Source organism: Diabrotica virgifera, chromosome 3, assembly GCF_917563875.1.
Source record: "Diabrotica virgifera virgifera chromosome 3, PGI_DIABVI_V3a".
Classification (NCBI taxonomy): domain Eukaryota; kingdom Metazoa; phylum Arthropoda; class Insecta; order Coleoptera; family Chrysomelidae; genus Diabrotica; species Diabrotica virgifera.
The window spans coordinates 228,811,039-228,836,000 of record NC_065445.1 but is presented as its reverse complement, the minus strand read 5'-3'; the positions used below and the strand labels follow the sequence as shown (position 1 = coordinate 228,836,000).

Here is a 24,962-nt window from a genome sequence, read left to right as displayed (position 1 = left end):
AAAGATGCTAAATCTTCCCAGATTTTTTCAGAAATTTCTTTTTTGAGAACGATTTCCGGGGTGGAAATCGAAACGTCGAACAGTAGTTAATTAAGAAATGTAACTTTCATTACACTAATACCCAAGCCAATATAAACATAATACTATATTTTGATATCTCAGTATCTCTAATGGTACTGGGCATCTTCCTTATAGGGTATTAGGGTTTCCTTTTATGTTCCAAAAAATTTTTTCTACTATTTTGTCCGGAATAAACCTTCTTTCTCATCTTTCAACATCCACCATTTAATTTTTTGTAGTCCTCTCCGATATGTTGGTTTAGTTTCGATTTTGCTTCGATGTCCAACTTATGCTTTTGGCTTAATGTCTCACTAATTATTACCTTGCAGTCCTTAAATTGATGTATATCTTCTTTTCCTGTCATAAAATAATCTATTTGGGGGTGATTTTGTCTACCTTTGCACGTCATAAGTTGAATTTCTCTCTTTTGAAAGAATGTGTTAACAATCGCCATGTGTAATGCTGTTGCTAATTCAAGCATATCATCTACAGCTTCATTTCTAGTTCCAAAGCGTAGTTCTCCATGTATTGCTTCATATCCTGTCTTGGATTGGCCCACATCATCATCATCATCATCATCATCATCATCTAGCCTTCTGAACATAATTTCCTCCAGTTCTGTCAGTCTTGAGCTTCCTGCAGCCCTTCTTCTTCTTAAAGTGCCGTTTCCTGAATGGAGGTTGGCTACTACAATTGCAAACTCTTCTCTGTCTTCAGCTGTTATTATTAGCTGTTCAAAATTTAGCCCTGTCCATTGTCGGATGTTTCTGAGCCACGATGGTTTTTTTCTTCCTAGTCCCCTCCTTCCCTCGATCTTTCCTTTCACTATAAGTTGTGCATATTGGTACTTATTATTTCTCAGTATGTGGCCTAGGTATGATGTTTTTCTAACTTTCACTGTGTTGAAAAGTTCTCTTGCATTGCCTATTCTATGAAGCACTTTTTTTGAGAAGTGAAAATTTGAGAATTCTTCAATAGATCCACATTTCAAAGGCCTCCAACTTATTTACGGTTGATGTTTTAAGGGCCTATGTCTCAACTGCATAGATAATAGTCGACCAGACGTAGCATTTTGATAAACGTAGTCGAATTTCGAATTTTATTCGAGAATCACAAAACAGTTTTTTTATTTATTCGAAAGATTTTCTGGCCTGTTCTATTCTCGATCTTATTTCTAGATCAGGATTTAGGCTGCTATCGATCCAAATCCCAAGTACTTAAATCTATTGACTTGTTCTAAAACGTGCCAATTTATTGTGCAAGGTACGTTTTGGTTTTTTCGGATTGACATCACTTTGGTTTTTTTAATGTTTATTTTCTTACCAAATTGCTCACAGGTCGAGTTGGTCTTGTCGATGAGTCGTTATAGACCCAAGTCGGAATCCGCAATCAACACCGTATCATCGGCGTATCTGATGCTGTTGATATTTACGCCATTCACCTTGACTCCATCCTTGGAGTCCTCCAGTGCCTCTTTAAATAGAGACTGGGAGTAAAGATTAAACAGCAGAGGCGACAGAACACATCCCTGTCTAACTACCCTCCTAATTTCTACTTCTGCGGATGTGGAACCTTCGATCCTAACTCTGGCGTTTTGGTTCCAGTATAAGTTCTTTAGTAAATTGATGTCTTTTCCATCTAAACCGACTTCTTGCAAACGTTCTAATAGTAGGTCGTGTTTTACTCTATCAATTAGCATTTAATGCTTTTTCGAAGTCTATAAAGCATATAAATATATCTTTCTGTTGGTCGTAGCATTTTTGCGCGAGAACTAGTAAATTGAAGAGGGCTTCTCTCGTTTCCATGCCGGCTTTGAATCCAAACTGATCGTCGCCGATGATTGTTTCGCACTTTCTATAGATACGATATTACCTGCAACCCACCTGTGCATTAAAATCACCTCCTATTATTTCCTCCTCTGATAGAATATCACTCGGTATGTCTCCTAATCATGTAAAGTGGAAAGTTTGCTTTAGTATCTGCTCTTTTCTCCTCACCCAGTCTATCTTCCATACTATCTCTACCTGATGAGTTTTCAACAAATACTTTTAAAAGAGAAAATACAGGAATTCGTTATTACTAGTGTGTAATATGTTGTGGACCATGTTAGCCAAATTTATTCAGGTGTTTTTGGTCTCCTATTCTCCTCTGCTTTCCTATTCTCTTCTGACTATCTTAATTCTAAATTTTATTGAAGCACACGTGACTTTCGGTCATATCAGCCCCAACCATTACAGTTGACTGTTAGTTTTTCAATGCTATTGTTATCTGGCGCAATTGGCAAATGTTGTCACTTTATGGTCAAATGAGAAATAACGATATACGATTTTTTATTCAAAATAGTTAATTTATGTGCATATTTTTAAATACATACTAACGTACGTTTTCATAGACTCAGTAATTTTTAGTATTTCTAAGTTGTAAAATAAGAAGAAAATTAAATAATACCAACAGCTACAGTTACGAATGGCTAGAGAGAGTATCATTCACGTCAGACGTGTTTATACGAGCAAGGCTTTCATATACATGGGAAATTAAAAACATACAAGTGCTATATTTCTTGTATTTAATGAAATAAGAAAACTAATTCTACAAACTATAAACGTTTAATGTTGGAATTTCTCCTCTTTGTTGCCTTAAGCACCTCGGCCACGTAACAAACATTATTGCCAAATTTAATAATTTTAAACTTTTCACTTTTCATTCCTTATATTAAAGGTCAGAGTATTTGTACAATAAATATATTATACACGGCTCACTAAAATAATTAGTTACGCCCCTGTACTACTGATTACTTAAAATTCAAGTAGTATTTATGTAACCTTTCTGGAAACTCCAGGTTATTGTTGAGACTCGCATTTGAACCCCTCGCCGGGGCAGATCGTCAAAAGCTTCCTAACGAGAATCATCTCTAATCTATCGACGCTCCCGCTATTCGTAAAAAGGCCGCATTTTACCGGCTTTTTTTTGCTATCGTTTTATACCGCTCAGATAATTCAATCTGCTCAGTATTATCGACGATGATTTATTTAGCGTATTAGTGAGTGCCTTACAAATGAACCAAATGGATTATGGAATTCAATCAGAGCTCTGATGTGACACGTCATCAAGGAATAAAACTGTAAGTACTCTACATGTATGTGAACATAACTTATTAGTCGTGATACTGTATGCATTTTGAACCATATACCTCTCGTAGCAAATATTCTTTGTGCCATTTATGCAGATAATACTTTAAATTACATATGAAAAATCGTTATCTACTCTTAACCAGCTTACCTATGGGAATATACTCTATAACCGTACAATAAGTATAGGTTACTATTGTTAAGGATACTTTACGTATTGCCTAAACATTTCTGTTCCATCGAGCCGTATCATATTAATTATTTATTAATTAAATCCTCAAGGTCCTTCGTATTTGCATATTTTGATAATCTCTATTCTGAGAATAACGGTTTTTCATTTATAGTGTCTTTCTGTTGCATTTGGAAATTTCCAAGCCACGCCGCCCCGGCACAAAAATAAAATATTCCTCTCTTTCTGCACTCAAATTCTCAGTATTTAACCCAGCACGTCTCTACAATAGCTGGTAGGTTGTTAAGCCCGGTCTACACGTGCAATTTCAGAAACTACTTGCTTTGTTCAAATAAAGGAGTCGTTTTGTTTGTATGAAAAAATATTTGCATATATTACATTATTTTATTTTCGTAAATATATTTTTCTGTTTATAGTATACAAAAAGTGTACTCATTTCTTGGCTGATAGTACGGGTGTTATAATTTTAACATTGTTTGTTCAACCTTTTGATTTAAATTAAATTTATAATTTTGAATCCGATTAAGCCTGGTTCACAGGTTACAAAAATTATTAAAAATAATTTTGTTTTCTTGCATAAATTGTAAGTTTTTGCTACATTTAGCTTCGCTTAAGCTCATTTTACACTTCTAGAAAACTATAGAAAATAAATAATTGTTTTTTCCTTCAATTTAATTAATTTAAATACTTGTTAAGGGTGTCTCACACTTGCTGAAAAATACCCATTTTGGAAAATTGCATATATTTTGAAATTTTATAGTTTTGCATTTCATATACTAATCTGCGCTCATACAGGGTGATACTATTAAGCCAATCTCACACTATTAAACGTGTAATATATAATATATTGTACATATTCTCTCATTTTCGCATCGATTTATAGGTTTAGACATTTGCAAATAATCTATCTAATCTCACATTCTCGCAACATGGCTGACCGATCAAAATATAACCGACAGAGGCTCACCGCAAAACTTGATATAACCAAGTTGGCTGATTCGGTTCCCACAACTCTTAATTCTCTAAACAAATATAAAATTCGTGAAATAATTTCACAACTCAAACATTCTTACGGACTTTTCCGCGATGCTCAAAATGTGCTGGAGACGATCCCCGAGGAACCTACCCCCTCTACTGATTCCTCTGTGGTTTTTGATAAATATTTGGATACAATTTCTCTATTGGAAGAAAGATTAGAGGTCATTGAAAGTTCTAATGTGACTGCTACCCCCTCCCTCCAATTTGACCCTAATTCTTCTCTAACCTCACAGTCTATGGCTAGGCAACGAACAGTAAACCTCCCTCGTATTCAGTTAAAATCATTTAGTGGCTTAGTTACTGAATACAATTCATTCATTGAGACCTTTGATACAATAATAGGATCTGATACTACATTAAGTGATCTGGAAAAACTCATTTACCTCAAAAGTTTTCTAACTTCCGAGCCTTTGACGCTTCTCGAGCATATCCCACTCACAGGTGACAATTACAAAATAGCCCGGGATAACCTGACACAAAGGTACGCCAACTCTAAATCGCTTATCAAAACTCTCATCTCTCAAATTCTTGATGCGCCTCCTATTTCTGGAAACGCAAATCACTCACAATTAAGAAATTTTCATACGGTCATGTCAAATAATTTCAAGGCCCTATTGAACTTGAATAGGCCCCCTTCAGATCTCTTGCATTTACTTCTCATACATATCGCTACTCAGAAACTCGACGCACCTACCATTAGGGCTCTTGAGTTCCAATCCGGTGGTAGCCAAGCTACCCCTGATTTTGTCCATTTTCTAGGGGAAATCGAGACACGCGTTGTTCATCTTGAGAATATTCAATCTCAATCAAAACCAAAATCGACTACTACTTCCAGACACTCTTTACACCTAGCCTCAGACACTTCTACCAGTAACCTTTCGCCTCGCTTAGGTCCTAAGAAATGTTCCTATTGCAACGACTCTCACTCGATCTACTCTTGTCCTCAGTTCAAGCAGTTGAATTCTAAAGAACGTTTTAGTTTTGTCAAACAAAATAAATTTTGTATTAATTGTCTTGGGTCTCACATGCTCGATCAGTGTAAATCCAAATTCTCTTGCATAGTTTGTAAATCTCGTCATCACACGTTGCTCCATTTCGACAAAACGGGTCATAGTAACCCTTCCGCGGCTGTTGGCCAACACAACTCAAATAATCATAATAAAACCGCTATCTCAAATAACTCCCATACACAGGGTAATTCACAACAGGGGCCCTCACATGTTAGAGCTCCTGAAACGGAAGTTAATCTTCAAAATTCGACTCCACATTCAATGGCTCTATCTGCAGCCTCGCTTGATAATCATTTGGTGTTATTAAGCACACTCCAGGTCTATCTTGTCGCTCCTAGCGGCAAGAGGGTCTTCGCAAAGGCACTTTTAGACTCGGCCTCACAGGTTTCATTTATTAGTGCTGACCTCGTAAAGGAACTGTCACTCACCACTAGAGATGGAAAATTACGGATCAATGGAATTAACTCCACCTCATCCTCGTCTCAATCTATTGTAGATACAACAATTTTCGCTGTCGCTAACGACGTTCCTTTTGACATCTCGTGCTCTGTACTCCCAAAGATAACAAATCCGCTTCCTCAAATTTCTATTTCGGCGAGCAAACTAAACATACCCTCAGAGATACCATTAGGTGATCCGATGTTCCATGTAACATCCCCAATTGGTATCCTGCTCGGTGCAGACCTGTATAACGATATCATTCAACCTGAAATAATTCGTTTGGGAAAAGGTCTTCCCGTTCTTCAACGCACTCTACTCGGGTACACGATATCAGGGTCAGTTCCAGACTTTGCTCTTAAGTCGAAAAATACTAAAAAGGCTTTGGAATTTTATTCAAACTCTCTCGTTACTTGTTGTTCTCATAACACTCCTTCCGCCGTAAATGAGCCGGTAGTGTCCAACGAGGAACTATCCGATCATTTACAAAAATTCTGGGAGCTGGAAGAAGCCGCTCCTCAGAACACCGATCTCATTAATTATCACCCCGCTGAAATTAATTTTGTAAAACATGTTAATGTTCTCCCCAATGGACGATATGAGTCCACACTCAATCTCAAACTCCCTATCGAAGATATAGACATGGGAAATTCGTTTCTCTCGGCAAAAAGACGTTTTCTCAGTCTCGAGAAACGTTTTCAACTCAACCCTGATTTATTGGAAAAATATCAGGACATTATATCGGAATATCTCAATAACGGACAAATAATTCAAGTGCCGTTAAAAATGCTAAATGACTCAGGTAAACCTAATTACTTTCTCCCTCACTTTCCCGTTTTCAAATCCAACTCTACTACTTCCACTCGTATAGTTTTCGATCCAAACAATAAATCGTCTACGGGAATCTCCCTCAGTGACGTCATAGACAAAGGTTATGTCGTCCAACATGAACTTTTTGACATTCTCGCTAAGTTTCGTCAGTTTAAATTCGCACTAGTAGGCGACATCAAGGCTATGTTCCTACAAATCGCCATTTGTCCCACTGAAACATTTCTGTTAAATTTTCTCTTTAGGGACAATATTCAGCAGCCTTTACGGTGCTATCAATTTCAAAGATTACCCTTCGGGCTCCCAAGTAGCCCATTTATCGCTCAAAGAGTTATCAAGCACATCGCTGACAACAACAAACATACCCACGAACTTGCTACTAGTGTTCTGCAAGAATCTATCTATATGGATGACCTGATCAGCGGTGCTGACAGTCTTCATGAATTAAGTTGTCTTTTCGAACAATTAACTTCTTTGCTAGAAACCCATGGTTTCCTCCTCCACAAGTGGAACTGCAGTTCTTCAGAATTTCTGTCTCAACACAATTTAAATCCCGTCTCTGAAGTCAGTCTTAACTTCACGGGATCTGATAAAGTCTTAGGCATATTCTGGGATTCAGAACGCGACCACTTTTCGTTTAAAACTCCTATCTTCAAATTGGCTAATGTTGTTACTAAACGTACTATTCTCTCCTACATTGCTACTTTGTATGACCCGCTAGGATGGTTATCCCCTGTCCTTGTGAACGCTAAGCTCTTGATACAGGAAATATGGTCCCAGAAATTGGACTGGGATCAACCCATTGACTCACCCATCATTATGAAAAATTGGCAAAACCTCTTATCGACATTCAAAACTATAGAAGAGGTCAAGGTACCTCGATGCTTACTTTTACAAAAGAAAGTTGTTGATGTTCAATTAATTATTTTCACCGACGCATCGGAAAAAATATACAGCACTTGTGTGTATCTCAAAGCGACATACTCAGACTTTTCTGTATCGTCGCGGCTTATCGCTTCTAAAAACAAAATTTCTCCGCTAAAAAATAAACTCACCATCCCCAAATTGGAACTTTGTGGAATAGTGTTGGGAGTCACTCTGGCTCATAGACTTTTTCACATCTTCAAGAAAAATTTGAGTATATCTTCATCTCATCTCTTTGCTGACTCTACAATTGCCTTGTCTTGGATACTTTCTAAAAAACACATTTGGAACATTTTTGTACAAAACAGAATTCAAAAGGTCAATTCCTTGTTGGAAACTTTTCCTTGTGATTTCCATTTCGTCAGAAGTCACGAAAACATCGCTGACCCCGCTTCCAGAGGGATAAATGTCTTTGATAATCCCCAGACCACCGAAGACTGGTTATGCGGACCTAGCTTTATTAGAGACAATCCCATCGATTTTTCTCTTCATCAAATTCCTCATTTTCAGGATGATCTTCCTGAATTAAGGAAGTTAGTTGTCTCAAACATAGCAACAAATCACGAACTCAACGACACCTTTGAAAATCTATTCGCTAAATCTTCTTCTTTTCGTAAAATTCAAAGAATTGTCGCTTATCTTTTTAGATTCATCAGTAATATTAAAAAGAAAATAAATAACTCTCCACGAGATACGGATATATTGACGCCACCCGAAATGGAGATCGCTGATCACGCGATCATCAGGTATATCCAAAGTATCTACTTTAAAAAAGAGATTCTTGAATTGAAAAATGCTAAACTCGTGACCAATAAAGCCATTCGTAAACTCAACCCCTTCCTACAACATAATGATGGGCTGATTCGTGTGGGAGGACGTCTCCGACACGCCCCCATATCGTATAATCAAAAACACCCCATTCTACTTCCTTCTAAATGTCGAGTTGTAGAACTAATCTTGACTCAAGCTCATCATAAGTTATTACATTCAGGCGCGCAAACAGTACTTTCGTATGTCAAAATGAAGTACTGGCCAATTGACGGATTAAGACAGATTAAACGCTTAATTCGTAAGTGTGTAAACTGTTTCCGATTCATGACACCCAATTCTGTTCAACAGATGGCAGATATGCATCCCGATCGTGTACTCCCCACTAGACCCTTCCAAGTCGTCTCAGTGGACTATGGGGGGTTCTTCTTAATTAAGTCCTCACATTTGAGGAAGGCACCGCTTTACAAAGCATACGTAGCCTATTTCATTTGCATGAGCACTAAATGTGTTCATATCGAACTCGTCACAGGATTAAGCGCAGAAGCCTATATTCTTACTCTGAAAAGGTTTATTGCCAGAAGATCCACGCCCAGTATTATTTGGAGCGACAATGCCACAAATTTCCATGGGGCAAAAAATGAAATGCGCGAATTCTATGATTTTTTCTTAAATCAAAATAATTCGGAACAGATTAAGGAATTCTGTACTCAAAACTCCATAACTTTCAAGATGGGTGTTCCCCGCAACCCCCATCAATTCGGCCTCCATGAGGTAGGAATAAAGAGTGTGAAGTATCACCTCTATCGAATTATAGGAAATTCCCACTTCACCTTTGAAGTGTTTAACACAGTATTATGCCAAATCGAGGCTATTCTAAATTCGAGACCCATCACTAGGATGTCGTCTGACGCCAATGACTTCGCTTTCCTATCTCCAGCTCACTTCTTAGTTCAAAGAAGTTTAACCGCGCCCCCTGAACCAAGTGTTTCAGAGATACCTGAAAATAGGTTGAATCTTTTTCAGCGTATTAGTAAAATTCAACAGCAATTTTGGAAATTGTGGAAAAAAGACTATCTTTGCCTCCTGCAGCAAAGAAATAAATGGACCGACCCTACTGACCCTGTCAAGATCGGGGATTTGGTTCTGTTGAAGGAGGATGGTACTCCTCCACTCTTATGGCCAACTGCCAGGGTAATAGATGTATTGCCTGGTAAGGATGGTCTAGTTCGTACTGTCAAGATTCACACTACTCACGGTGATTTTCTTCGTGGTATTACGAAAATCGCTGTGATTCCCCTGGAAGATTAAAATCTATCCCTAGGGGGAAAACTTATCGTTTTCCTCCATTTTATCGTTGTTACCCCTTGTGTATATAAACTCTAATTTCTTCAAACATTTCTTATCGTTGTGCACATCTTTGCCAATCCCCTCTCTTCGAGGTGATATAGGCCATCTCTCTCGCCTGTCGCCCCCGGCAATATGTACAATAAATATATTATACACGGCTCACTAAAATAATTAGTTACGCCCCTGTACTACTGATTACTTAAAATTCAAGTAGTATTTATGTAACCTTTCTGGAAACTCCAGGTTATTGTTGAGACTCGCATTTGAACCCCTCGCCGGGGCAGATCGTCAAAAGCTTCCTAACGAGAATCATCTCTAATCTATCGACGCTCCCGCTATTCGTAAAAAGGCCGCATTTTACCGGCTTTTTTTTGCTATCGTTTTATACCGCTCAGATAATTCAATCTGCTCAGTATTATCGACGATGATTTATTTAGCGTATTAGTGAGTGCCTTACAAATGAACCAAATGGATTATGGAATTCAATCAGAGCTCTGATGTGACACGTCATCAAGGAATAAAACTGTAAGTACTCTACATGTATGTGAACATAACTTATTAGTCGTGATACTGTATGCATTTTGAACCATATACCTCTCGTAGCAAATATTCTTTGTGCCATTTATGCAGATAATACTTTAAATTACATATGAAAAATCGTTATCTACTCTTAACCAGCTTACCTATGGGAATATACTCTATAACCGTACAATAAGTATAGGTTACTATTGTTAAGGATACTTTACGTATTGCCTAAACAGTATTTTTATTAATATTGTGAGACTCCTACATTAAGGAGTAATATTTAGTAAATCTTTATTAAATTACCAGTTCCTCTCTATCATTCGTTATTCTGATATTAAATACAAATTTGTAAATTAGGGAAACACTTTTTTATATTTTGCTACTTTTGTAAATAGAAAACATTGTCATGAAAGTTGGATTTTTTCAATTCATTAATTTTTATAGCTAAGACAGCTTCTTCATCTTTGAGTTATATTTTTAAGTCTGCCTTACTACTATGTTAGCGGCTAGATGTTTTCATGTTCTTCTCTTCTTTAATCACCGTATTGTTGTATTTTGGACTGTGAGTGCCTTCTATGGTATCACTAGGCTAGTATTATTCTGTCTCATTTCTTCTTCTTTAACCGACTTGCCTTCCTAGATCGTTGACAAGTGACAGTATGATCTTTACTTCGTCTACCACATAGACATAATAAGAATAGACAAGGTAAGGTATGGGACGCTCTGTGCATCGGGGTGTAATATCAATATTCATTGGTCAATATTCATTTTGCGCGGGATCGCTCGGAAAAGAGAGATAGATTAGTCTACTATTAGATTAGTCTACTATTAGATTAGTCTACGGTCTACCACTTTTGAATAGTGATCTGATACTAACTTCATGCCATTTACGCAATCAATCGGTGCTTTTCCAGACCTATGAATACCATTAAATGGATTCACTAATACATAAAGAACTAGATCTTCTGCAGCTATTTTTAACATTTCAACGTAAATATCTGGGTAAAAATGTTTTCCAATTTTGAAAATTTTCAAGCCGACTTTATGTCTCTTGGCATCAAAATGGTCATTATCATTAATTTTATAGGTTGGACTTATTAGATCACTAAAAATAATATTAATATAACTTCAGTCTTCGGCCATTGTAAATAATCTAGCAGAACTGCCTGTTAGGAGTTCGCTGCTTTTGCTTCTGCTTAAATCGCCTGTTTACTTTTTTATATACATTTAATTAATCGTGTTTTACGTCTAATGTTTCCGTTTTGCTATATAAGCTCCTTTTTTAGTTCTTACTTTTATGATCAAGTTGAACAATAGAGGACTCAGGGAATCTACCTGTCATCCTATTGCCAGTTTCAATTGGGTCAGTATAAGGTCCATGAAACATAAATATGCCGTTTTGTTGTATTCTAATGATATCTTGCACTTGCCTGATTATAAATCTAGCGTCAGTGCATGATTTTCACGACCTAAAACCTTGTTTTTCTGCTAGATCACTTTGGTTGTTAATTTAAGTGTAGGTATTTAATAAATGAATTCCTCTGTAATTCTCCGGGTCGATTTGTCTTCCTTTTTGAAGAGAGTTATTAGGATGCTTGATCTCCATTCTTGTAGTATTCTGTTTTGTTCTATTATTTTTGGATTAGTTTTAATAGTTTTTGGTCAGATCTGGTTCTCCGTATTGTAGGAGGCTTTCTCTACCTCTCCCTCCTCGATGTTAATTTCTTCGTTTGTCGTAGTGTTGTTGGTTCATTATTGCCACCTTTAGCAAATAGGGATCGAAAGCTTCTTCTTCTTCTTTTTATATAGACATTACTCTGTCTGTTTTTCAATGTGCCTCCGGTAAGTTGTCATTCCATCTTTTTCGTGGTCTTCCCACTGATCGTCTTCCTATTGGGGAACCGTCTCTCGCCGTCCTTACTACTCTATTTGTTGTCATTCGGCTTATGTGGTCGTTCCATTCTACTCTTCTGCTTTTCACCCAGTTATTAATATTGTCCACCTTGCATCTCCTTCGTATATCTGCACTTCTAGCTCTATCTCACATCGTCTTACCATCGATTTTTCGCAATGTTTTCATCTCTGCTGTTTCTAGCATTCTTTTTGTCCTTTCTGTATCAGGTCGTGTTTCTGCCGCGTATGTCATTATTGGTCTGATGATTCTTTTGTAAATTCTGCCTTTCACTTCTTTTCCGATGTTTTTATTTCTCCATATTGTTTCATTCAGGCAACCTGCGGCTCTGTTTGCTTTATTCACCTGATCTTCCACTTCTGTTTCGAGCTTTCCGTGGCTGCATAGTGTGAATCGAAATCAATCTACTCAATTTTCCTTCTGAATGTGTTTCGTTTTGATTAGTTCGGTTGGTACAAAGAAGCTAGAATTTACGTTAGTATAAATAATAAGATGGTTTTCCGTTGCCATCTTCACAAATTCTCAATCTTAATAGAGAAGGTCTAATTTATACGTTATTTCCATTTATAAAAGTAGCTAAATATAAAGAAGTGCTCCTCTACTTTTTTCTTTTTTCGAAAATTTTAAATTAAAATTTGACAAAACAATAATATACAGTGACCACATATGGGTCAATCTTATTTAAAATCTCCATCTCGCTTTTGGAAAAGTAGAAACATTTTAGTTGGGTTTTTTATTTGCACTATCATTTCCTTCAGTAGTTTTTTTAGTTTTTTTTTATTTTTGTATTTGTAGCCGCATGAAGTTGGTAACAACAACGACATTAAGCACTCCCGTAACATTGGCACCACTAATTTCAGTTACCACCTGAATAACATTAAAACCAATACACATTCACACATATCATTTTCCAAAGATCATTCCCTGCATGGTGTTGGAAATTTAAAGAGATCATTATCGTATGTCGATTTGAAAAAAGAGATAGAGAGTTTGATGCCCATTAGGGAAAAGATTGAGCCGGCCAATGAGGATCGTAAGATGTGTAGCGTTAGGAAACATTCGAAGAGTTTTCGGCATTTTCCAAAGATCGTCGTGCATCCTCCAGATGAAACTAACTTGTCGAGTAGCATGCCGAATATCCACACGTTTGTCCACAACGACATGAATGATCTTATGATTAACCACGTGTTTGATCAGAATGCATCTTGTCCTGATCTAACAGACGATAGGTATTTCACTAATGATAACACTAGTATTGATACAGACGATGTTTTCGAAAGTTTCGATGAGTTTGCAGAAAATATTTCTGTCTGTAGCGAGAGTTGTATACCGGATATTAATTTTAAAGACTTCGGTGAGACTCATACTCGGAAATATAATTCGTTGGCTGAAGCCAGAAACTTCTTTGTCAAAGAACCGGTAAGTAGCAAACCAAGACTAATACCACTGCCTAGACGCACAAAGAAGGACGAAACGCCTAGTGACTATCTAAAACGCAACTGGAAGGAAAAACATTCTGCTTCAATGCCTAAATTATATAAAAGACAAAACACTGAACCAATCTTCGAAACCTATCATACCATCCACGGTGGTATGAACATCAGCAACCACTTTCCCGGATTAACACACATTCCATCACCTCAACATTTCGATCCTTCTTTGCCTCATTACGCTAGAACCGTCAGCCCTTGTACATGCTTTCACGGCAGCTTAAACAGATTTGAAGTAGACTATCAACATTATGCTGAACAGGGTCTGTCGGCCAGAAGTATGAGCTCTATACCACACGGAAACTACCAACTTAACACACGCATACACACTGATGATATCGGCAAATGTTGTGGGGGTGCAAACTGTCAGACAGTGGTGCCAATAACTGAATATTTGGACACTTATTTGCCAAAAACGGTAAGATATGCTAAGACACGAGGCGGGTAAAAATCATTTTGTGAAATGTAGTTTTGAAAAAGGTGATCATTCTAGTTTTTCATATACCGTCAAGCTTAAGTCCAGTTGCTGAATGTTTGTTGATAATTTTTCAGAAACTTGGGTGTTATTAATGTGTCTACCTCGGAAATTTTTATGTTAAATTATATTTTGTCAAATGTTTATTAATTGTGCTATATTTAATGTTTCGAACTTTTGTAATCACACTATTGGACTTTCCTAAATAACACACTTTGTTAGCTCTATTGGTATACGTATCCAAGAAGAACATCCAAAGAAACGATATTTAATGAACAATTAACTACGAGCCCAAACAACTAAATGTTCGGAGAAACGAAAATTTATTGAAAACATTTAAATGGCTTAGTTTCTATAAACTTTGATTGCAGTGTTGGTAGAAAAATAAACAAAAATATTGCAGAATACCTTGCAACTAAATATTGAATGCCCACCATAGAAGCTCTCGAAGAACTCATATCATAATATGCATAAGCATATTATGCTTTCTGAATATCAATGAATACCATATGAGCATTTGTTTCTTTATGTGTGTATGTTTTCATCAACTGCATTATAATGAAAATTGCATCTGCTGTTGATCTGCCTTGCACAAAGTCAAACTGATTATCGGATATTTCGGTTTATTCACGTATCGGTCTCTCAATTCCTCTCCCATATTTTCATGATGTGACTAAGTAGTTTCATGGCCCTCTAGTTTCCACATTGTTGTATATCACCCTTGTTTTTGTAAACAGGTACTAATATACTGCTTTCCATTCGTCTGGCATTTGTCCAGCTACCATAATTCTATTAAATAAACCTGTTAACCAACTTGTTCCTGTCTCTCCTACTGCTCCCCACACCTCCCCATGAATATCATCTGGTCCAACTAATTTACCTTTCTTAATTTTTTTGAAGTGATTGAATCATTTCCTCGTTTGTTATTTTATTACATATCTGGTCCAACTAATTTACCTTTCTTAATTTTATTTTGAAGTGATTGAATCAATTCCTCGTGAATTAGTATTTTTAGTGAAATTTAATAAAAAATTTTCCTCTTGGTAAAAGGTATATTAGTTCAAAAAGCCCTAAAGGGCTACAAACATATAAACAAAACGTTTTCGCTCTGTAACAAGAGCATCATCAGTGTTACAAGAACATGGTGAGCCAACCAAAAAATACAAAGTTCAAAGCCTTTCAAAAAATCCAAAGGATGGATAAAATTCCTAAGGATACGGCCCTAGGGCAACATATGACTCCCACACGTGGTAAGTGGGTCAAAAGGTAACTAGGTCATTATGTTATAAGAGGTGGCAGGCAACCTGTTGCCAACCAAGTTGCCTGCCACCTCTTATAACATAATGACCTAGTTACCTTTTGACCCACTTACCACGTGTGGGAGTCATATGTTGCCCTAGGGCTGTATCCTTAGGAATTTTATCCATCCTTTGGATTTTTCGATGTGTTCATTTATATAAGACTTTTGTCTGTTTTTTGAAAGGGTTTGACCTTTGTATTTTTTGGTTGGCTCCCATGTTCTTGTAACACTGATGATGCTCTTGTTACATAGCGAAAACGTTTTGTTTATATGTTTGTAGCCCTTTAGGGCTTTTTAAACTAATATACCTTTTACCAAGAGGAAAATTTTTTATTAAATTTCACTTGTAATCAATGGTATACAGCCAACTACAGGAAGTTCTTCCTTGTGGATAATTAGTATTTTATTATTTTCATATCCGATACATCTAATGTGATTAAAATCTTTTGCTTTCTTTGCTCTATGTTTTGCTATTTTATATATCTTTGTTTCGTCTTTCCTAGTATCAGGTTGATCGTATAGATTTGTATACGCTTCTGTTTTGCTACTGCTGTTTTCGCTTCGTTTTTGGCGATCATATAGTTTTGAAGATCTGTGTCCGACCTATTTTTATGTTAGTAATTTTCTCCTCTTTTTTCCTTTTTCTTGTACTTCGCTTGACTATCACCAAGTCTCTTTATTCAAACTCAAACTTCTTTCAGGACGTTTTTCCAAGTATTTCAGTAGCAGTGTCTCTAATGATACTGGTCATCTTTCTTTGAATTGTATCAGGGCATCCTTTCATGTTCCTACACATTTTTCTACTATTCTTGCCCTGAATAGACTTTTTTCTCATCTTTTAACATCCACCACTTAATTTTTTGAGGTCCTCTCCGCTCCAATATTTAGGTTTAGTTTCGATTTTTACTTCGATGTCCAGCACAAGAAACTGTCGTTAGCTTACTGTTTCACTAACTATTACCTTTCATTCCTTTCATTCATGTATGTTTTCTTTTCTTCCCATGAAATTATCTATTTGGAAGTGATTTTGTCCACTTTTGTAGGTAAAAAGTTGAGTTTCTACTTTTGAAAAAAATGTGTTAACAATCGCTAGGTATATCTAATGGTGTTGCTAATTCAAGAATATCATCTCCAGCTTCATTTGTAGTGCCAAAGCCCAGTCCTCTATGTGTTCCTTCATCTCATGTCTTGAGTTGTCCCACATGTGCATTAAAATATGCGATATGTTAGAGCTTTCGAGAACAACTCTGCAGCCCTATTCCGTTCGCATCAAACATCCTGCTTATAATGTATTAACTTTCTGGACATTGCCCATCTCAGTCTATTCGCTTTTATGAATTGTTCCATTGATGTTCCCTTGAAAATATTTGTCAGTCTGCTATTTTTTCGAATCCTGCAGTCGACATTTTCATTTATGCTTCTGAAAATTCTTCTCACTAGAATTTGCCACCTGTGAGTCAGCCGGGATCCCCCAATAAATAATATATAAGATCCACAAGGAACAATTTTCCTGTAGCTGGCTGTATACTATTAATCACAAAAAAAAATTAATGAAAAAATCCTTTATAAAAGGTATATTTATTTAAAAAACCCTCAAAAGGCCACATCTATCACAGAACATTGTATATCTACATAGATCATCATCAGTGCTGTTGCAGACAAATCACATGCTAAGCCACCAAAAATACATGGGTAAAAACTATATAGTTTTAATAGTATGGCGATGTAATTTCAAATAAAATTACTGAAAAAAGTTCGAAACATTAAAATTTTGGGGGCTATTCGATAATGTAACATTTTGTATTGTGTCGCACGTTTTCAAAAACGGGGAAATGTGTGGAATGATTTCCTTTACAAGAAAGACTAAATATGTTTTCAAAAATGTCGATAAAATCATTAAAAAGCTAAATAGTTTGTAATGAACCGCTTGCTTCGTCATTGCGACATACTTTGGAAACGTATTCCAGTTGATGGGGCTATAGTTTCGCCTAATAATGCAATATAGTAGGGCAATGCCTGGGCACCTTTGCGATAGTGATTAGATGTATTAGAGAGACAGACTCACAAACTTAAATACTATACAATGAATAAGTCTAACGTGAAATTCACACTGGGATTGCAGTACGGTTAAGATAGGAATGCGCATTCGGTGTTGCCACAGTTTCTGTGCGACGCTCTTGAGAGAGCAATCAACAACTGGTGAAGACCGACAACCATGTGCGTTTATTCCCCATTAGAAATTTATTGGCCTATCTTAGCCGTACTGCATTCTCGGTGTGAATTTCTCAATAGCATAACGGATTTATCAGAGCAATCAAGATAAACATTTTTCTGCAAGTATTTTGTTGTTTTCGAATTTTAGTACTAATCCGAATGCATTGGAACTATCTACTGTTGACATGCCATTCTACTCTTGGTTCTTACAGTTAACACTGTATTATTTCTCCCAATTCTGTTGTAGCAGAATAGTTCTAAGACATCACATCTTCTCGATCTTAACCTTACAGGATTTAATGAATTAGTTGAATTCTATCGCTAAATTTCCTACCTCTACTAGTTTCATCTATTTTTATCTCACAACTTATGTTTTCCATCTTTTGCATTATTTTGCCGTTTATAGTCCGTTCTTTAACGGTAAAATATTGCAAAACCTCTAAATTCTAAAGAACCGCTTGGATTGAAATGAAATTTGGCATACACATAGCTAACAAGTCAAAGAAAAAAAGTGATATTGTGCCGATATGTGCTTTTGCCCTGGGGGTGGTTTTCATCCCCTCTTGGGAGTGAAAAAATATTCGTCCAAAGAAAGTCAGGAAATGGATAAACTGGCTAATTTTAAGTAACTTTTGTTCTCTAGAGTTTTTTCACTAAGTCAATACTTTTCGAGTTATTTGGCAGTGAATCTCTTCATTTTTTCAACAAAATAACCACGCTTTTAGACGGTTTTTCGCAAATAACTTTTTTAGCAAAAATATAGCCTGTAAAAATTAAAAAAAAATAGTGTATACATCACGTCTTTACACCTAGCAGAAGCAGAGTTATAGCTAATGAAAAATAGGTTCATATTCGTCAAATTCCAAATGGGAATACTTTAACGTGAAATAATCAAAAATGAAGCACATTTCGGGAAAAACTCATTTCAACTTATTTAAAGTGTTTAAAAAAAGCTTCATTTTTGTTTTATAAAAAAAAATTTCAAACATCAAAATTAAACAAGTTACGCTCAAAATAAAGTTAGTCCCTTTTGGTTTTGGTAAAAAAAATCGAGAAAATCACCCCCTAATTAGTATCTTAAATGAACTTAATCGTTACGACTTCACAAGTTTCTTGATTCGTGTATATATTTTTTATATGATCTGTAAGTTTCATCGATTCAAAGTACTTATTATTGAAAGGGCCGTAGTTAAAAGGGTTTGAACAAGTCACTGATCACGAATGTATGCAAATTTAGAAACACCAAATCTTAATCAATTTTTGTCTACCAGAAAAACAAAAAAATACATGATATTCAGAAGAGCAAATATGACTTTTTTTGTTTTTCGAGATTTTTGGTATCTCTAACAATTTTTAAGTTATTTTGACAAAAAAGCATATTTTTCAAAATTTAAATTTTTAAAAATTTTAATTTGAAACCAAATTTTTTCAAAAATAAGCACTTTGAATCGATGAAACTTACAGATCATATAAACACAACATAAGTAAAATAATTTGTGGAGCAGTAACAATTAATTTCATTTAAGTTGCTAATTAGGGGGTGGTCTTCCCGATTTTTTTTTGCAAAAACAAAAGGGACCAACTTTATTTTGAGCGTAACTTGCTTAAATTTAATGCTAGAAACTTTTTGTAAAAACAGAATTAAAGCTTTTTTTAAACATTTTAAAAAAGTTATAATGGGTTTCCCCAAAAAGTGCTTAATTTTTTGGATATTTTACGTCGAAATATTCTATTTGAAATTTGGTGAATATGAATCTATATTTCATTGGCTATAACTCTGGTTCTACGAGATCCAGAGACCTAACGCGTACGCCATTCTTTTTTCTTGTTTATAGGCTATATTTTTGCTAAAAACGTTTTTTTCCACAAAATACTTACTTTTTGAGTTATTTGCGAAAAACCGTCTAAAAATGTGGTTATTTTGTTGAAAAATGAACATATTCACTCGCAAATAACTCGAAAAGTGTTGACTTGGCGAAAAAGCTCTATAGAACAAAAGTTACTTAAAATTAGTCAGTTTACCCATTTCCGGACTTACTTTGGACATATATTTTTTCACCCCCAAGAGGGTGTGAAAAAAATCAAATATTCTCAGAAGCGAAGTAGTACCTGCCCTAAAAAGATCGAAACTAGGAAGATCAGGTGAAGGCCAAATAACAGCTGAAACAATAAAAGGCATGGAGAAAGACAGATTCAACGTTATTTACACAATATGTGAAGATAGATAGAATATGGGAAAATATGCATCTGATTGGAGCAAATCCGTGTTTATTACAATCTATTAAAAAAGGAATCTCAACCTCAACAGATTGTAGTAGATCTATTAAAAAAGGAATCTCAACCTCAACAGATTGTAGTAGTTAAGCTCTGACATTACATGCAAGTGAACTTTTTCTTAATATCATCAATGAAAGGCTAAAAGTATTTCTGCTATCCCAAATTTCGTCAGGACAATCTGGGTTCCAGGTAGAGTAACTCGTGAACAAATCTTGAATATTCGTTAAATTTTGGAATAAACACGCGAATTCAATGTGGAAACTTACCTATGAATTGTAGATTATTCTGCGAGTAAAGCATTCGGCATGTAAATTGGCATAAAATGTGGAAAATATTGGATAAATGGGCGTCCCGTACAATTTGATCTAGCTCCTAAAACAAATGTTCGGAAACAACATGACTATAGTACGAATAAATATACATAAGAAGAAATAAGACGACGACTTACCATCTAGGTCAGCATCAGCAACAGCAAAACTGAAAATCTAGAAATACACTAACATAACTAAAGCCACGAAACTTCACCTTGCATGTGTACAAAGCTGACGCAAACAGAATTGACGCTTTTGAGGTGTGGGTATACAGGAGGATATTACAAATTACATAGATGACTGTCGACAACCTACAAATGAATCTGTGATTCAAGAACTAAATATTAATACCAGGGCTTCGATTTTTGACCCTTCGCTTCGTTATCGAACGTATTCGTTTAGTATCTGTTTAGTATAGGAAGCGAATCCGTTCGATAACGAAGCGAAGGGTCAAAAAAGGCCCAGGGCCTCGATTTTTGACCCTTCGCTTGGTTATCGAACGTATTTGCTTCGTATCTGTTTAGTATACATAGCGAATACGTTCGATTACGAAGCGAAGGGTCAAAAATCGAGGCCAACTCGTTACAAAAAATTAACAGAAATTTTGTGAGGTACTTTGGTCACATCACTAGAAGTAATGAGGGCATGGAAAGACTGATCGGCGAAGGTAGAGTCGAAGGCAGAACATCAAGAGGGAGATCTCCTTCACGGTGGTCTAATCAAAGTAAAAAAATCGCACGACTCCCTCCTCCGAAGGCATATCAGAAAGCTCAAAATAGCTCACCATATCCTTTCATAGGATAACTGTCTGAGGAGGAGTATATTATGAGAAAAATCTTGCAAGGTTGGACAGGTGGAGTAAAGATAGATGACAAAGTAATTACGAACCATAGGTATGCGAACGATACTTTAATGATAGCCTGCTCAAAATAGGAACTGGTTCAAATAATTAGCCAGCTAGACACATGGTCTTATGCTGAACCAAAAGAAAAACACTTGCATCACGATGAGTTGATGAAGTTGCAGAAATTATTGGTTAAAGTCTCCAAGTCTACACGAAGCTTCTCTATCACTGAAGAAAGATAAGGATGGATAACCATGAGCCGGGCAATCGAGATACTTTACTCTCTCGAGAGTTAACATACAAAAGAAACATATGTTTTCTATTCTTTGTCGAATATCTCTAACTCTACTCTCAAGCCTCCTATTTCCTTTTCGTTACTACTACTATAGAAAGAACACCATTGCTAATCGTTGTTTTGTACTTAACAAATGTTCAAATTTTACGCCCATTTTTCTTCTACATTTTACATATTATACACTAATGAGCGCGCTAATAACCGGCAGAATATCGCAAAAGATGGAAAACATATTAAGTTGTGAGATAAAAAGAAATGAAACTATGGGAATTTAGCGATAGAAACTTATAAATTTACATTATATTGATTCTTTCCTACCTTTAGACGTATCAGAGGAGTATGTCAACTAAAACTGTCACTGTTACAGTAATTTGCCAAACTCGTCCGATATGTCTAAAGGTGGGAAACAATCAATATAATGTAAATTTATAGGTTTCTATCTCTAAATTTTCCACCTCTACGACTTTCATCTCTTTTTATCTCACAACTTAATGTTTTCTATCTTTTGCGTTATTTTGCCGGTTATTGGCGCGCTCATCACTGTATTTTACATCCCTAATTCCAGCTGCAATGAAATTTAAAAAAAAGTCGACTACTGACATTTCCAAAAACCATTCAAATTTTGGGTACATTTCGCAGTCCTACGTTCTCAACATTATTGTTTATAGTTAGTAGTTGCCCACTTTCAGTTGAAAAATCTTCCCAAAATTTAAACTAGTTCCAACATATTCCCCTTCTCCTTTTAGTTATTGTGTAAAAAAAAGAAAAATGCATGTAATCTCTACTACGGCTTCTTTCTGTTGTGAAAAAATGTGTTGCCAGACATTTTGACTTAAAAGTCATATTCAAAATTTGAGGTATAGTTGTGTATGACAGGTCTTATTAAAAAGGCCTTTCTAAAGCATTTATTAAACAGATCTGTTGCTTTTCTTATTTGAGTTTGAGATGAGTCTCAGTATACTAAATGTTGCTTTCACTAATCTCCTTAACTTTTTAATATGTGGATGTAGCTTGGCATTTGTGTTTGTAGAATAGTAACTAATAAATAATCTTAAAACAATATTATGGGCCACTTATCCTCAATTCTGGGCAGAATTATGGGTACTAATTTGTTTTACAATAGCAACAGGTAAATTTTTTTTATTAACTACGGAAACATCTACACATTTATCCAGAACACATGTTTATGTAGACGTGTAATCAGATCACTTTAACTCAGTCTCATATGGGTAGTATATTCATACATTTTTAAATTTATTATCTTTTTTATTGTCGTAATTGTTTACTAAGTAACAGAGTGGATGATCAAATTATTAGAACAATCCAGTAAAATGAAATTTTTTGTTTAAGAAGGTTTCATAAACTAGGAGTACTAAATAATGTGTTTTTGCTGTACTGTAAACCTGGGAAAAACCTGGGTAAAAATCTGGGAACCTAATCTAAAAACCTTCTTATAATTATCACATGATTAGAAATATGAGTACTAAATGTTTGCTTTTGCTATATGGTAAACCTGGGGAAAACCTGAGTAAGAGCTCTGAGATACTACGTCTTTACAATTAGCCCAGTAAATGAACGGAAAATTCGGCGATACCGTGTAATTTTCAGGGGCAACTCCGAATTGCATTAAAATTTGGATTTACGTTCTACTTACCCTCCACTTCAAAGTTGAAATTGTGCCGTTAGTTGCTTTTACTTGGAGGGTGACAGTCACCCCTTCTCGGGGGTGAAAAAACATACGTTCAAGATAAGACCGGAAATAAATAAATTGACTGATTTTAAGCAACTTTTGTTCTATAGAGCTTTTCACATAAGTCAATACTTTTCGAGTTATTTGCCATTAAAAATGTTGATTTTTCGACAAAAAAAAACTACGTTTTCAGACGGTTTTTCGCAAATAACTCAAAAAGTAAATATTTTATCGAAAAAATATTCTTAGCAAAAGTGTAGCTTAAAAAAAACCCAAAAAAATGGTGTATCAGTAAAGTCTATCAATCAAATAAAAACAAAGTTGTAGCTCATGAAAAATACGTTGTTATTCGTCTAATTCCAAATCGAATATTTCAAGGTGAAATCACCGAAAAATTAAGCACTTTTCGGGAAAAACCCATTTAAACTTTTTTAAAGTGTTTATAAAAAGCTTTGTTTTAATTTTAACAAAAGTTTTAGCATTAAAAATAAGCGAGTTACGCTCAAAATAAAGTTGGTCCTTTAAAAGTGGTTTGTAAAAACTCATGAAAATCTCGCCGTGTTTAGCTCCCCAAATGAAATTAATCGCTACCGCTTTACAAACAATTTACTTACCTATCTATTTTTTATATGATCTGTAAGTCTCACCGGTTTAAAGTGTTTATTTTTGAAAGAGTTATAATTGAGAAAGCTTGAATGAGTCACTAATCACGAGTGTATGCAAATTATGAACAACCATATCTTAACCAATTTTTGTCTTACGGAGAAACAAAATGAAACTAACATATTTATAATAGCAAAACCTACATTTTTTTACTCTAAGATTTTTCTTATCACTAATACTTTTAAGTTATTTTGAAAAAATGAAATTTTTCAAAAAATTTTAGAAATTTTTTTTTACTATAAAACCAAATGTTTTCAAAAATAAGCACTTCAAACCAATCAAACTTACAGATCATATAAACAATACACATACAGTTAAAACAGATGATTTCTTTCTTCGGTGATTTTGCATTGAATTATTCGATTTGGAATTAGACGAATAAGAATGTATTTTTCATGAGCTACAACTTTGCTTCTACTCAATTTGTAGACTTTACTGGTACACCATTTTTTTCGTTTTTTTATAGGCTACACTTTTGCTAAAAATATTTTTTTCGATAAAATATTTACTTTTTGAGTTATTTGGAAAAAACTGTCTGAAAACGTAGTTTTTTTGTCGAAAAATCAACATTTTAAATCGCGAATAACTCGAAAAGTATTGACTTATGTAAAAAACTTTATAGAACAAAAGGTGCTTAAAATAAGTCAATTGATCCATTTCCGGCCTTATTTTAAACACGCCTTTTTCACCCACCGAGAAGGGGTAACTGTCACCCCCCAAGTAAAAGCAACCAACTGCACAAATTGAACTTTGAAGTGGAGGGTAAGTAGAACCTAAATCCAAATTTTCATGCAATTCGGAGTCGCCCCTGGAAATTACACTCCAAAACGGTCATTTATTGATCTAAATAGGGACTTTAATGTTGGACACAGAAACAAGAACACATAAACTAAGCTACAGTCATTTTAAATGTGTTGTTACAGAAGGATGCTTAGAATGGCATGGACACAGAGGAAAATGAACACGGAAGTATTGCGAAAAATTGGCAAATAATACGAAGTAATCACAATAAAAATAAGAAAGTTACAATAACTGGAACACATAATGAGAAGACAGTGATATGAAATGCCAAGACATGTATATTACAGGGAAAAATAAGAGGAGAAAGAAGTATAGGAAGAAGGAGGATGTTATGGTTGATAAATTGAAGGCACTATTATAGTGCGGTTTATGTTTTAAGAGTCAGCATTTCAATTGCATTGAGAAGAGTAGAGCAGACGTACCTATACCAT

At 35.4% G+C, this 24,962-nt stretch overlaps 1 protein-coding gene across 22 annotated transcripts in view; it reads left to right on the top strand.

The window, feature by feature from the left end:
* Window positions 1–24,962, top strand: part of LOC126881576 (titin) — a 405,229-nt gene that overhangs the window by 360,650 nt on the left and 19,617 nt on the right. For 18 of the 22 annotated variants that reach the window (XM_050645904.1, XM_050645903.1, XM_050645901.1 and 15 more), the window contains one exon: window positions 12,967–14,079. The exons of the other annotated variants lie outside the window; for them this stretch is intronic. In XM_050645904.1, coding sequence (XP_050501861.1) covers window positions 12,967–14,079 — 1,113 coding nt within the window. The remainder of the gene's footprint in view (window positions 1–12,966; window positions 14,080–24,962) is intronic. 22 annotated transcript variants of the gene reach the window in all.